We start from the raw sequence: 15369 nt of genomic DNA on the forward strand, positions 1-15369 counted from the left end.
CAAGCCTTTCAATGCTTGCTTCATCCTCTTAGTCTTGGAACTTGTCATAGGACCTCTAATCTCATGTATAGGATCATTAGATGGGCTGGTTGCACCTCTATCATATTCCAACCTAATTTGTGATCTCAATAAATTTAGGAATTAATACGATTGAACTATCTCTAATGACATTGACTAAACTTTCACAATCTGAACATCATTCGTAGCAGCTGTGATAATTCGATTTGCATTGGTTTGGCGAATTGGATTGATGCTATTAAACCTGATTCATATCCTATTTCCAAAAACTTTGTTCTATTTCTGTTTGTGTTTTCGCATTCTTTTACATTGCCTACAAAATATTTGTTGAAACTTCCCCTACTGTTTATAAGTGAATTTAAGTAGGAATCAAATTGAATTATATCTCTGAGTCGACCTAGGTAAAACCTATACTACAAAATTTCCTAGTTTTATTTGTTTTTGAACAATTCAATAGTCATTATCATGCTTATTTATGATGCGTGGTTTGGTCTATGATTTTATTGTTACTAATTTGTCATGTTGTTGAGAATATTATATTTATGATGAGATAATTATGATAATTGGTGAATGTATTGAGTTATGTTGGTTGATTTCTTGATGATGATATGAATGTTTTTTGATGAGTTGAATGTGGTGTTAATGAAAGATGACGTATGATTGTTGTGGATGATAATCTTATTTTGAGAACCATCCATATGTGTGAAAAGGAGTTAACTATATCCTTTGGGAAGAATTTGTTGTTGGAAAATGGTATACTGAAGGGTGAATTCCATGCTAGAGCACCGTCTAACTAAAGTAACCTGGGGTTTTCGCCCAGTGGGGTATTTTTTTTAGTACCACCCCTATGTTTTAACTCCAAATGACATGTTGGAGTGTTGAAAATTACTTCCGTAGAGGATTAGTGATCCTTTTAGTGTATATGGGATGGATCATTGTTGATGGTGAAACTTGGATACTTCAGACCGACCATGAGTGAGATGGTGGGTATGGATGTGTTGTACCTAAAACTCTCAAAGAATCTAAGTGTAGTTGTTATTGTGAGTAGGCACGTAAGTTTTGGGTACTAAGAAGACCCTCAACCTAGTGCTAGAGGTTGTCGGTGGTGGCTAACAGTGAAAAGGCCTATAGAATGGATGGGTAAATGAATCCTTAAATAGGTTAAGGTCGTTTCAAGCCTTACCAAAGGTAAGCCACTACTCACACTTATCCCTTTTTTTTTTATAAAACTACACTTCCTCCGCGGGATTAATCTAGGTCTCCCCATATGGTAAGATCATAGAGTGCAATTATGTTAAGGGATGTGTTTAGGTTAGTCACTCATGTAGTGTAAATTTGAATGGAATCGAGTCTGTCTTTGGTGTTAATCATTAATGGACCAATGACGATGATGTTTGATGGATGAATTATGATGATGATGATTGATTGACTAATAATGATGTCGGCGTGTGTTGATTGAATCTTGACTGGATGGTTGTTATGAGATGCTCTGTTATATGAATTTCTAAGATTTATGTCATACATATGATTTCTGAATACTACGTTCTATATGTATATGATGGTGTTTATTTATGCTTTAATTGTTAAGTTGTATACTATTTTAGTATGATTTTTTAGTAAGCTTACATTGCGTTGTTGCGCATGTGGTTTGTGCTTATGATGATCTCATATCTGGTGTACGTGGGGAGCAAATGGATAAGATGTGACCTTGTGTCTTTGGAGACTTCATGGAGATGTGTACTTGGACGTGAAGACTTGTTATCTCTTTTATTTCCTTTAGCATCATATATAGTGTTGACGACTCAAAGTCTAGGTAACTTATCTTTATAGGCTCTGATGTTGTATCAGTTTTATGTTATGATGGAGGGTCATAAGGCATATGGTTTATTTGGTTGTATGAGTATGCGCGCGTGTGTGTGTGTGTATATATATATATATATATCACGTGATCTTTTATCTTGGTATCGTGTGTTTTAGTGTTTGGCCTTTGAAACACAAAAAGTTTACAAATATTTTCATAATCAGATTAATAGAAGAGTTTTAAATGAATTAAAAATAAGTCTCCCACTCGAGTTAGTTCATAGTTTCATATAACAGTTGTGGATTGTTATAATCAAAATCATAGATTTTACAAAATTGGGGACTAAATGTATCTCTATTTTAAAACAAGGGACCAAAATTGTGAATTTTGAAAAATAAGGAGACTAAATATCTCTATTTTAAAATAAAGAGACCAAAATTATAGATTTTAAAAAAAAATAAGAGGATCAAAATTATATTTAAACCTATAGAAAAGAAAGCCTTAATGTGTCAAAAACCCTAAAGCAAGAAATAACAAAATTCCATAAAGGTCCCTACATGAAGAAAACTACAAAAATATCCCTAACATTACAATAAAAGAAAAAATGTCATTTTGACTCTTTAAACATGGAATTTGATTAAAATCTTGTGATGCACTATGTATAGTATTGTTTTTTTTGCTTAGAAGGTCATTTCCATAAGAAGAAAAAAAATACTTGTATGTAAAAAAAGAACATCATTGACTTCTTAGTCAACTATGGTTAACTCCACATTACATCAATTTCTATGATAATTGTTTTCTTGTGGATAATCTGTTGGTGTGTTATGGTTGAATTTTTGTTGAGGTGTTGGTATGTTAGCAAAAACATTATTAAGGTTAATAACAAGACTAAGAAATGACCCACAACAACACAAATCTCCAAAAATGTCATCTATGGATTTAACTTTAACTTCAAGGGGATGGTTGACCAGATTCCCTTGAAACAAATAAGCAATTTCCATTTTCTTGATGATGGTGATCTTGATCTCAAACACTAGGTGAGAGGCAACCCATCTTTTTTCATCAACTTTTAACTCCACTCATGATTTTAGTAAACAACATGACATAGGGAATTGGTGCCTATGCTTTTCCTCCTAGTTGTTCTTGGATTTTAAACATGACAACTAATAATCTAAAATCAAGTTATGTAGATTTATTAAGAGTGCAACCATCATTGAATATATGTAGCATTGATCTCTAGGATACATCATCCTCGCTTCCTCTCCTTGGCATGATTATATGAAACAAAATATTGTGAAGAATCCTACATTTTGGTTTCATGTTGAAGCCATTTTTGTCAAATGTTGTAGGACTTCTTTCGAACAAAATCAAGTCAATATAGTATTTTTTTAGTCATTGCATTTTTTTAGTCCTATAAATTTTTTTTCTTCATGTTTTTAGTTGTTGTTGACGTGACATCTATGACATGACAAGATATTTTTTGTTGACATAACATTTGGTGATGTCATCATTTTATCAAAGTAGTATTTATTAACATTAACAATTATTAAATATGTCAAACACCATTAATATTTTTTTAATGTCAATGACTAAATAAAAATAATAATAAACTCTACTTGCCTTTTAATTTTTTTACAAGAACTAAAATATAAAACAAGTAATTATAGAGACAAATAATATACTTAAGCATTTTTAAAATTTCAAAATTTAACAACCATACAAAATAAGTCCCATCTTTTTAATTTAATTGCATTTAATACGTGCTTTAAAAAAATATTATGTTATTGATTATTTTAATTTTAATTTCAAGTGTGTTAAAGTTATCAAATAGTACTAGTTAGTTTTTACATTTATGGATATCAATCAAATTTATTAAAATATTAACCGTAGTTAGGTATTTAACGCAGGAAATTAAGTAACAAGTTTTAATGGTTAATAAGAAAGATATTAAAGGCATGTATACACGTGTAATAGTAAATGATTAATATATTAGAATGATAACAACTTATTTTCTCAATACTAACTAAAATTACTTTTTTGATTGTATTTATTTTAGAAAAACCAAATCCAATGAGATATCACTCAACTTCACTAATTATTGTCTCCAAATAAAATTAAAATGACTAAAATTACATAAAAATAAGTAGCTGAAAGTATAATTAAATAGAAGTTAACAAGAGTGTATGAAAAATTGTAAAAGTAATTTATGATTTTTATAAAGAGTTTTACTAACTTGTATTAATATTTTTTTATAGATTTTATTGAATTAAATTATTTTAATTTATTTTAAGAAATTTTATAATTAAATTTAGAGAAAACAAGCTATAGATAAGTTGTTTATGATCATGCACTAATAACATAAAATAAATTTATATTGTGATTCAATTATATTTTAATGTTGATATGAATTATAAGATAATTATTATAAGACTCAACAAATTTATCATATATAATAATTTATAATTAAATAATAATATAAAATTATTTTAAATTTAATGCATAACTTGTTTTCTTGATGAATTATGATAATTTTGTTGACAATAACATAACTACTCCAATTAATTTAAATGTTATACTAAAAGCTAATTCATGTTAATCCATGTTTGCATAAAAAACATATCTACTCCATGGGTTTCAATTTATAAAGAAAAATAATTAATTTAGTTAATACCGATAAAGTTATTCTAAATTTGTATTATATCTTTAGTCAAAATTATTTTTGCTATTAATACTTTTTTCTTTCTTCTATTTTTTTCTAGTGAAATTAATTAAGAATATTTTAATTTAAAAACAATTAATATAAGAAATATTATGAATTGAGACATATAAATATTAACCGATGCTACTATTAATTTGAGTTTTATAAATAAAAATAGAGTGATTATTTCTCAAGAATAAAACATGTTAAATAAATACTTAATTAAATTAATTGTTAAAAATATTAAAAATATTAATCAGTTCAATTTTTTAATTACATTAAAATAATCATTAAATATTTTTAATTTAACATTTATTAATTAATCAAATGCATATTGATAGCATTCATTTTAAATAAAATGTAAAGTGTTGGGAGCAGACATGGGAAAACTAAATCTAAAGATAGAAGTAGAAGTAAGCATAAAAGTTCTGCCACATATATGTTGTCACCCACCACCCATGCGATGATGCCCCTTTCGTAATTCGTACTTTTTGATTGGAAGAGATGAGTTAGACCACACTTTTATTAATTTAAAGAAACGCAACACTCTCTCAATATCACTCTTCACTTTTTCACTTTTAGCCATTCATTAGTTACCAACAAACCCTTTTTCTTCTCTTCTCTCACCACACTGCAAACAGAGTCAACAACAACACACACAAACACAACGTCATGAAATCGCCGCAGCACAAAAACAAAACACCAAAATCCCGATCAGATCCTCAACAACAACAAAAATCCAATTCCCTGGCCGTCACCGTTTTCCGAAATGCACCCGATTATTATTCCTGCGACCCCCTTATTCCGTTAAGCACGTGCCTCCCCGCCTCGGGCACGTGCGCCGCCAGAATGCGCCTACTGCCGCATGCAGATCAGGCTCTCAGTCTCCGCCGCTCCCCCCGCTTCAATTCTGCTCCGGCCGCCGTGGATGGCGGCAATGCGGGCTCCAGAAAGCGGAAGCGGTCGCCGGAAACGGCGGCGACGGCAGCGGAGGAGGAGACATCTCGGAGACGCTCCCCGAGATTCTCAACACCCGTTAAGGTGTGTCACTGTCCTTTTACTTTGCGCGCTGTCCTTTTTTTTTTTTTCATTTTTGTTAGTAAAATCTGGTTTAGGTTACTCAATTAACATTGGTTTTTTTAATGGAAAATTAACATTGGTTTTAGGTTATTATTTTTTTATTTAAAGTTGGAAAATGTTTTTTTTTTTTGCTCAGCAAAAATATGATTTTATATATATATATATATATATATATATATATATATATATATATATATATATATATATATAAATGAATAGTACTAGAGGTACCGAATTACATAATAAGATTAGGTGCACAATTGGTTCCCGATGTTAGCCTAACATATTGGGAACCATCTGAACCCAATACAAGTGTTTTGGGAGATCTGCATTTATAAATACAAGTGTTTTGGAAAATGTTTTTGTATTCTAACGTATAATTGCGAATTTTGATATTTAAATGAAAAAAGTAAAAAAAAAAAAATGTTGCTTTGTGAGTAAAAATACTTTGGAACTCTCTGGATTTTATCCATAAATGAACTTAATTTTTATGTTTTAAAAACTAGCATTGGAACCCGTTTTTTTAGTAAAAATAGAGTGAGAGAAAAAAAAAGAATAAAATGTTTAAATTTTAAAAAAATAAAAAAATTGTTGCATTAAAAAAACAGAAAGTGCAAATTGTCCTGCAATTGCCAGCAGCTTGCCAGCTTGTGGCTGGACAATTTTTATACGTATATAGATATAGATATAGATGATAATTTTAGTTATCGTAATTTTAATAATCAGTGAATTTGGACTCTTACACCTGTATTTTAAGTTTCACTAAAATAGATCAAATTTATTAATTATAAAAAAGTACAAAAACCTAAAATTATTGTTTTTGAAACTCAGGAATTAAAAAAAAAAATTGATTGAAAATTGAGGTATTTGTTTCCATTTGTTTATTTTAATCTGGTGCCGCATTTTGCCTATAAAATGTAATATGAGAAATATAGTTTTTTTTTAATGAAGGTCTGAGTTACCGTTAGTGATACCATTTTTAGTGCATGCTTCAAAATTAGGAATAAAAGTATGTTTGAGGCAAAAATACTTTACGAAAACATGAAGAACCTTTGTTTTTATTTTGCTTTTATCGGTTGGTTTACATTAGAATGAGCGGCACAACAATTTCAATTGCAAACCACACAATGCACTTATTTTGTCAAGAAGTTCAAGTTCTCCTTTATGATTTGGCTGAAAAATGAAATGTTGGATTTTGGCGTGTGTACTGTGTAGCATAGTTCCCCCTGAATGGGTTAAATCAATTTGCTGGCTAATATCAATTTTTCCTTTTTTGTTTTGTTTAGGCAAAAGTTACTAAGTTAGGCTAGAAGCAAAAATAGAAACTTCTTATTAAGAAGAAAAAATATTATTATATCAAAACCGTACAAATTATTAAATATTTGCGTTTGCAAGTAACTAAAATTTAAAAATTAAAAACCAATATAGCAAGACTCTTTTTTTATCAAGATAGCAAGACTCTGTTTTTTTTTTTTGCTATTTTGAGAGAGGAAAATCAAATCATTGGATTCTATAGGAACAAATACTATAATTTTTTATTATAATTATTTTTTGTTTGAAGAGTATGTAGTTAACAAATACTATAACCAGCGGATAATTTTTCTTCTTCTTTTTTTTTTATGACGAGAATAATTTTTATTTTGTTTTCGTAACCAGCAATCGGATAATTTTATCTTATAATGCATACACGAAATTTTAAATATGGTCCTTTCTATAAGAACAAACTAGAGGTCTCCTACATTATTATTATTTTATATATAAAAATACCCTTAATTATGAGTAATTTTTGTGAGTTTTTCCAAGTTCAATAAATAGTAAGTGAAATATATTAATGTCTTAGGCTTTTTGAGACTGTAACCTTGCCTCTATGGAGAAGATTGAGAGAAACCTTACTGATATGAGAGATTAAAAGAAATAAGGCAATAAAATAATTGAAAAAAAATAATAAAGAGTATTATTATTATTAATGTTAGAGATAATTTTGGAAAAAGACATAAATTTAGGACAATTTTTTTGGGGTACATTATATATATATATATATATTTTTGGTACATTTAGGACAAATTTAATGCTACTAAATAAATTAACTATTTTTTGTTACAAAAATAAGTTGTAACCCAAAAAATAAATTAACTAATTTCTTTAATCCATGTGAATTAGTTAATTGAGAATTATAAAAAGGACCGAAGAAAGTATTGGACATTCATGCATGTACAATCTTATAGTTGACATTTATTTATATTTAAAAAAAACATATCACACATTATAATAAAACATTATGATCAAATGTGAACTAGATTTTAAATTGAGGGAAAACTTATACTCTTATAGTTGATGCCATTTTTCAATCCAACTGTTATATTAAATAAATTCAACAGCAGGAAGTATGTGAAGGTTCATTCTTGGGTTGTTGAGCAATGCACCAATTACGGTGTGACTTCTTTATCATTTTGTTAAATACCCCTTTTTCATTTTCCAATAGCATATTTGCTATATCTATTTTTGAACTGTGACATAATGCTTTATTATTATTTTCAGTGTATTTGATTCTCTCAGTCTTTTTATGTCTATGTATCCTTTTTTTTATTTCCTTGCATAATATTTAACAACACGTTGACACAATCTGCAGTATTGTTGACATACCATCTTTGACTTTATTTGAATTTCATGGGTTAAAATTCTGTCTGTTGATTCTTGAGTTGTGCAGTGGCAAGGGTCTAGGGGTCCAGAATTACCATTGAAGTGAGTGAAAAATGGAAAGAATGTTTAGTACTTTACTTTCCTGTCATTGCATTCATTGGTTAAATTTTAATGGTTTTAATTCTAGGCCACATAATGCTTTTTGATTTTGTAGTGCTTACCTAAAGGACCAAAATGTAGATTCCAATCTTCATTCAGATGCTAAGCCTATCAAAAATTCTCACGGGAAGTTCTTTGGTGAGAAGCACTTGAGGCAGTGCCCAGGATTAGATCCATCATGTGAGGCATATGCAGAAAAGCTTGAGGTGAAACTGCATGGTACATTGGAGCCTAGGAGATCTCCTAGACTTTCATCGTCAAATGGGAATGAAAACACGGAAATTAATGCTTCACAAGTTAAAAGAACATCAAAAGTAGTTCACCAAAAGAAAAAAAATACCAAAGTGATTTCTACTTACATTGAATTGTCTAATTCACCAGTTGAGCAGCATATGTGTGGAATTGATGATACAAAATACTTGATAAGGTCTTCAGAGGCAATCACATCCCCATCCTGGACTGAAAATGGCAGAACAACTTCTAATTCCTTTGCCTTGCCTGAGTCAGATGACAGGCCACCAAGAAAGAAATTTAATACATCTACTTCTTCAACTAAGGAATGTATAGATTCAGAAAACTTTCCTTCCTTCATTGGTGATCCAATACCTGATGATGAAGCTCAGAAAAGATGGGGATGGCGTTATGAATTAAAGGTTGTTGACCTGATTCTTTCAGTATGCTTTTCATGCTGTAAGAACTTTAGTATGTTGTGCTCAGAAAAGAAAAAAAAATATTAACCATTTTTATGTCACTTAACAAAAGGTCTTTTTTTCTTTACTTTTGAAGAAATGGAATAAGTTTTGTTAGTTTCTATTTAATCCAAACACATTGTATTCTTCTATTTTTTTTATCTGATTTTTCTCTGAAGCTTGCAGGACAAAAAATGTAAAGACAACATGTTTAAAATAAAGTAAGTATTAATCATGTCATAAACTTATGTAGTGTATTGTAGCCCTCTTTCTCAGTTGATACATTTTCTAATTTCTTGTTCCTATATTTCATTTTGATTTTGTTGGTTTCATAGCGAGGGTGAAGAAGATGAGATTATTGCAAATGTCAAATGCCATTATGCCCAAGCTGAAATTGGGAATTGTATTTTTAGTCTTGGCGATTGTGCATTTGTAAAAGTAAGTTCTTGGTTAAAAAAACATACATTTTTTCTTCTTTCATTAAGATATATTTTGATCAATTATGCCCTTCTATATTTTTCCACAGCATTGCATTTCCACCATGAGCTTGTGCAATGTCAATTTAATGAAGGATATATATGCAGCCTAATTCCTGTCCTTTTATTGACAATTCTTTAGTCATGGCACATAATGGCATTTCTTTAGTCTCTCTCTGTTAACATAGAGCCTGCATCACTGCTGGAGTTTGCTGCCGCCGCTTGACCTGTTTTGGATTGTTTTTCTTCATTGATATCATTTCTGAAGTTCGTTTATCCTATTTCTGTCTCCATTGTCAGTTTTTCCTCCTTGTTTGAAGCTGTCTTCAATTTATCATGGAGGACCCATCATCCAACTTGAAGTCTGGATCATTTACTGGCAACTTTACCCCTTATTTGGCAATTGCAACTGAACAGTTTAGGTCCCTTTAATTATGTATCTTAGTCTAAACCAGTTGAGAAGTGGTGCATGTGTCTAGGTTTAAAGGATCATTTGCACACCTAACTTGAATATGTGAAAACGATATGGAAAATTGGGAAAAGGCTGATGCAATTCTCTGAACCTTCTTATGGAGGTCCATAGGTCTCTCGTTTCGTCACAATTTACACACTACTTTGATTATAATTTGTGGACCCATGCTAAATCCATTTACATAGATGACATCTAGAGATGATATTCAGTTGTTAAAAAGTTGACTAATCTTCACTAACATGGTATCTCTGTTCCTGATTTTGTTAGTTAGAAAAAGCATATGATTAATTGTCTAGAGAAGTGTTGTGGAAGACTTTGGAAAAGAAAGGTATTTGTGTGACTTATATCTGGGCTATAGAAGACATGTAAAATGGTGTAAGTACTAGTGTGAGAACAATAGGAAGTGAAACTTAGGACTTTTTTATAGGAATAGAATTATATTAAGGTTGAGCCTTAAGTCCTTATATAATCTAGTTTTGGATATGCTTACTAGAGACATGTAAAGATCATCGCTAATTGCATGCTTTTTGTGGATGATATAATTTTAATTGAGGAATCTAGGGAAACAATTAACTTTAAATTGCAACTTTGGAAACTAAGGTTTTTTGCTTAAGTAGGAATAAGACAGCGTATAGGTATGCATTGCAAATTTGAGCAAGACGAGAGAAAAATGACTTGGAACTAAAAATGAGAGAGGTCATATAATAGGTTTCTAAGTTTAAATATCTTAGTACAATATTACAAAATGATGCAGAGATTAATAAATGAAATGCAATAAATCACACTAGAAGGGGGATTGAATAGTGTGTTAGTCAAAATAAAAACCTTTACAAAATAAAAGATGTTTATAACAAACAAGTTTATAAAACCGTCGTCCAATGACTATTTTCGATAAATAGAGTGAGAGTGAGAGAGAAAATGAAAAAGATAAAGCTGATATTATTGCTCAGAAAGGAAAAACTCAATGAGTTAGATACAACAGAGGTATTTAAAGAGTTCTGGCTTGAGAAACTTACCACAACTAACTCTAACTACCTCTAACTAACTTCTAACAGAATGTAAATTAACTCTAACTAACTTCTAACAGAATGTAACTACTTGGGTGCAGTTAAGTGAAAACTAACTACCCTTACAACATATACACTGCTGTCTAATACTAGATGGGTGCAGTTTGCAAGAGCTAACAACCCTTACAATTATGAAACAAAACTATTTACACAGTTATGTATTTACATACTCCAATACCCCCCTCAAACTCAAGGGAAAGAGTTTTCAGAAGAAACACTCCACATTGAGTTTGCCTCGAAGAACTTCAAACCTTGAGGCAGAGAGAGGCTTAGTCAGAATGTCAGCCCACCGATCTAGAGCTGGACATGAACAATAGTGAGCTATTTGACCAAAAAAATTTCTCTAACAAAGAACACATCAATTTCCATGTGTTTAGTTATGCTATGAAAGACTGGATTATGAGCAATAGAGACTGCACTCTGATTATCACAGAAAATAATAGGAGTAGTGAAAGAGACTTGTAACTCTGTCAGCAAAGTATAGATCCAGGTTAATTTAGTGGAAGTTTGAGCTATGCTAGGATATTCAGCTTCTGTGCTGGACTTGATAGTAACTTTCTGTTTGCGAGACCACCAAGATATTAAATTTGGACCAAGAAAGATGGCAGCTCCTGAGGTTGAGCGCCTATCATCCACATCAGACGCCTAGTCAGCATCACAAAATGCTCTAATATTCAAGGGCTTTGCAATAGAGGTGGGCTGAAGTAGCAAACCATGAGACAAGGTCCCTTTGAGGTATCTTAAGATTTTTTTCACCAATGTCTAGTGAGAATCTAGAGGAGTAGCCATAAATTGACAAACTTTGTTGACAACAAAGCTGATTTCAGGTCTAGTAAGGGTAGCATATTGCAATACACCAACCATAGACTTGTATAGAGTAGGACCATGAAAAGCATCAGCCCCATGTCTGGATAGTTTGCAGTTAGAGACCATTGGAGAAGAAATGGAGTGAGCCTCAGCCATATTAGTTTTATGGAGTAAATCTCAAATGTATTTGCTCTGAGTCATCAAGATAGACTTGTTGGACTGATACTTGATTTCTAGGCCCAAGAAGTAGTCTAAATGACCTAGAAGTATTAAGTTTGTCTGTAAGCTGCTGAATCAAAGAGGTTGAACTGCCTGTCAAAATTATATCATCCACATAAACCAGCATATAAACAGCATGCAATTGATGCCGATAGATAAACAAAGAGGAAGCACTCTTGCTTCCAACAAAACCAAGTTGAAGTAAAGTGGACTTAAGTCTATCAAACCGCTGCCTGGGAGCCTGTTTTAAACCATAGATGACTTTATTGAGTTTACAGACTAGTGACCTATCAGTAACTTCAAAACTAAGTTGAAGTAAAGTGGACTTAAGTCTATCAAACCATTGCCTGGGAGCCTGTTTTAAACCATAGATGACTTTATTGAGTTTACAGACTAGTGACCTGTCAATAACTTCAAACCCAGGAGGTTGTTTCATAAAAATAGTTTCTTCAAGAGTCCCATTTAAAAATGCATTATTCACATCAAGCTGAAACAATTTCCACCCATAGGACAGAGCAAGAGTAAGGATAATTCTAATGGTGACAGGCTTGATCACAGGTGAAAAAGTTTCATGAAAATCAAAGCCATGAACTTGATGGAACCCCTTAGCTACTAACCTTGTTTTGAATTTGTTAACAGAACTATCAGCATTTTCCTTAACCCTGTACACCCATTTACAGCCAATAGCCTGCCTATTTGGAGGTAATGATACCAATTCCCGAGTATTGTTCTTCATCAAGGCATCATGAAAAGCATCAGCCCCATTTATAGCAGAGAGCCAATCATTATTTGCTAGAGTCGGTATGGTGGAAAGACCTAAAGTCGGTATTCCAAACAACACAACAGGGTGAGGATGTAAAAAAGGGTGCACAATGGAGGGTTGGCTGTGGTGATAGGATCAAATTTTGGGAGGATAAGTGGTTGGATGGAGAGACCTCATTGGTAACGAAATATCCTAGTTTGTTCCTAATTTCGTGCCAGCAAAAAAATTAATTCAGCAGCTGGGAGACCATAAGGAAGGGGGTTGGGAGTGGAATTTATCATGGAGGAGGCCACTGTTCGATAATGAGATCCCTATGGCTGTTAATTTCCTACAAGACATTGAAGGTAAGACTATCCACACACATAGAAGAGATGAGTGGGAATGAATGGCGGACCCAACCGGGAGATACACGGCGTACTCAGCGTACAAATGGATGAGGGAGTCAGCAGTTGAGGGGATTCGGGATCAGGCATTTGAGGAGATGTGGAAGTTGAAGGTGCCACTTAAATTTGGATTGTTTGCATGGAGGCTACTTAGAGATAGGCTGCCTACTAAAGTAAACTTACATAGGCGACAAGTAGAGCTCATGGATAGGAGCTGCCCATTCTGTGCAAGGGTAGAAGAAGAAGCAGGACATATGTTCTTTCACTGCAATAAAGTCATACCGATCTGGTGGAAAACATATTCCTGGGTGAATAATTCTACAGCCTTACCAAATGATCCAAGACAGCATTTCCTACACCATGGATCTATATTGAATGAGGGGACTAGGGCTGATAGATGGAAGTGTTGGTGGTTAGCCGTGACGTGGACTATTTGGCAGCAAAGGAACAAGATGATATTCTCCAATGAATCATTTGACAGTAACAAAGTGATGGATGAGGCAGCCCTCTTATTACGGACATGGCTGAGGCATATGGACAAAGACTTTTCATTGCATTTTAATCAATGGACTAGTAACCTTAGAGCAGGGATTTTGTATAAGTAAAGATTAGTAACATAGAATGCCACTACATTTTACTAGTATGTCTATACCCTGGCTGTGGTTCCAATCTAGACTCCATTTAGTCTAAATCGAAACCATTACTCTGGGTTCTTAAATATATGTAATTTAGTACCTCTGGTACTCTTTTAGTATATATAAAATATTATCTTTGCTGATAAAAAAAAAATTATTTGCTAGAGCTTGTTTCAGTCTTAGGCTCACAATGAGTGAGAAACAGTGAAGGGTGGAGTCTAGGATTGTGGATACCAGATTTAGATATTGTTTGCATGGGGTGAGTGTTAATTGGGAAAGAGGTAGTGGAGTAATAGTGTCTGAAGTGGATGTAGGAATGGTAGTGAACTCAGAATTTGGATGTTCAGCAAAAATGGATGTAGAAGAAGTAGATGTTGGAGGTACAGACACAATAGTGATGGGAGAATGAGTGGGCAAAGGTGAAAAACCAGGAGGAATGAGAGGAACAAAAACTGAATTAGTAGGTGGTACAGTTGCAACACGCGGTGGAGATAGGTTAGGACTGAGACTAAAGTAGAAATCTAGACTTTTTGTAGAAATCTTATCTAATTTAACAACACATCCTTAGAGATGTAAATCCTTCCAAAAGGTGACAAGCATTTGTAGCCTTTATGTGAAGAAGAGTAACCCATAAATAGGCACTCTTGAGACCTAAAATTAAGTTTGTGTGTAGGATATGGTCTTAGCAAAGGAAAAAAGGCACACCTAAAGGTTTTGAGAAAGTGATAATTAGGCTCTTCATTGAACAAGGCAACAAAAGGAACAACAAGTTTAAGAGTAGTGGTAGGTAGCTTGTTAATTAGGTAAAAACGGTTGTAAAAGCATAGTCCCAAAACTATAGAGGCAAAGAAACATGATGTAGCAAAGTTAAACCCAAATCAACTATGTGTTTGTGTTTTCTCTCAACCACACCTTTTTGATGATGAATGTGAGGACAAATTAGTCTATAGGAGATGGCAAAGGAGGCTAGGAGATTAGAGAATGGTTTGTATTCACCTCCCCAATCTAACTGAATACTCTTTATCTTGGTATTAAGTTGTAACTCAACCATAGATTTGAAATTTTTGAAAACAACAATGGTTTCAGCTTTGGACTTTATAGGAAAAATCCATGTGTACCTAGAGAAAGCATCAATGAAGGAAACAATATGTATAACCAGCTTATGAGGGGACATGTGAAGGTCCCCACAAGTTAGTGAAAATAAGTTCTAAAGGTGAATATACAGAAGTGGAATTATGAGAAGGTAGTCTATGAGCTTTACCCATACAACAAGAGGAACTGAATTCTGTGAAGTTTTTATTCAAATGGGAAATGTTACAATGATTAAGAACAATTTTCATAACATGATCATTTGGATATGACCTAACCTAGCATGCCAAAGGTTGGTAACATTGGTAGAAGAAACAACAGATTTTGAGCCTATATTAGAGCTACTATTGACATTTACAGTTGAATAAGAGAG

At 32.5% G+C, this 15369-nt stretch overlaps 1 protein-coding gene across 5 annotated transcripts in view; it reads left to right on the forward strand.

Moving 5' to 3' along the window:
* Positions 1-4993: 4993 nt before the first annotated feature.
* LOC100818307 (DNA (cytosine-5)-methyltransferase CMT2) overlaps positions 4994-15369 on the forward strand; it is a 33728-nt gene continuing 23352 nt past the window's right edge. For 2 of the 5 annotated variants that reach the window (XM_014768894.3, XM_026126235.2), the window contains exons 1-5: positions 4995-5558; positions 8305-8339; positions 8452-9049; positions 9272-9306; positions 9421-9523. In XM_014768894.3, the coding sequence (XP_014624380.1) occupies positions 5190-5558; positions 8305-8339; positions 8452-9049; positions 9272-9306; positions 9421-9523 (1140 nt within the window). In that variant the 5' untranslated portion in view covers positions 4995-5189. Of the gene's footprint in view, positions 5559-8304; positions 8340-8451; positions 9050-9271; positions 9307-9420; positions 9524-15369 lie in introns of all 5 variants that reach the window. The other 3 variants (XM_026126234.2, XM_006599152.4, XM_014768895.3) reach the window with 3 other exon arrangements.

The sequence above is a fragment of the Glycine max genome, chromosome 16 (genome assembly GCF_000004515.6).
Source record: "Glycine max cultivar Williams 82 chromosome 16, Glycine_max_v4.0, whole genome shotgun sequence".
In the NCBI taxonomy this organism is placed as follows: domain Eukaryota; kingdom Viridiplantae; phylum Streptophyta; class Magnoliopsida; order Fabales; family Fabaceae; genus Glycine; species Glycine max.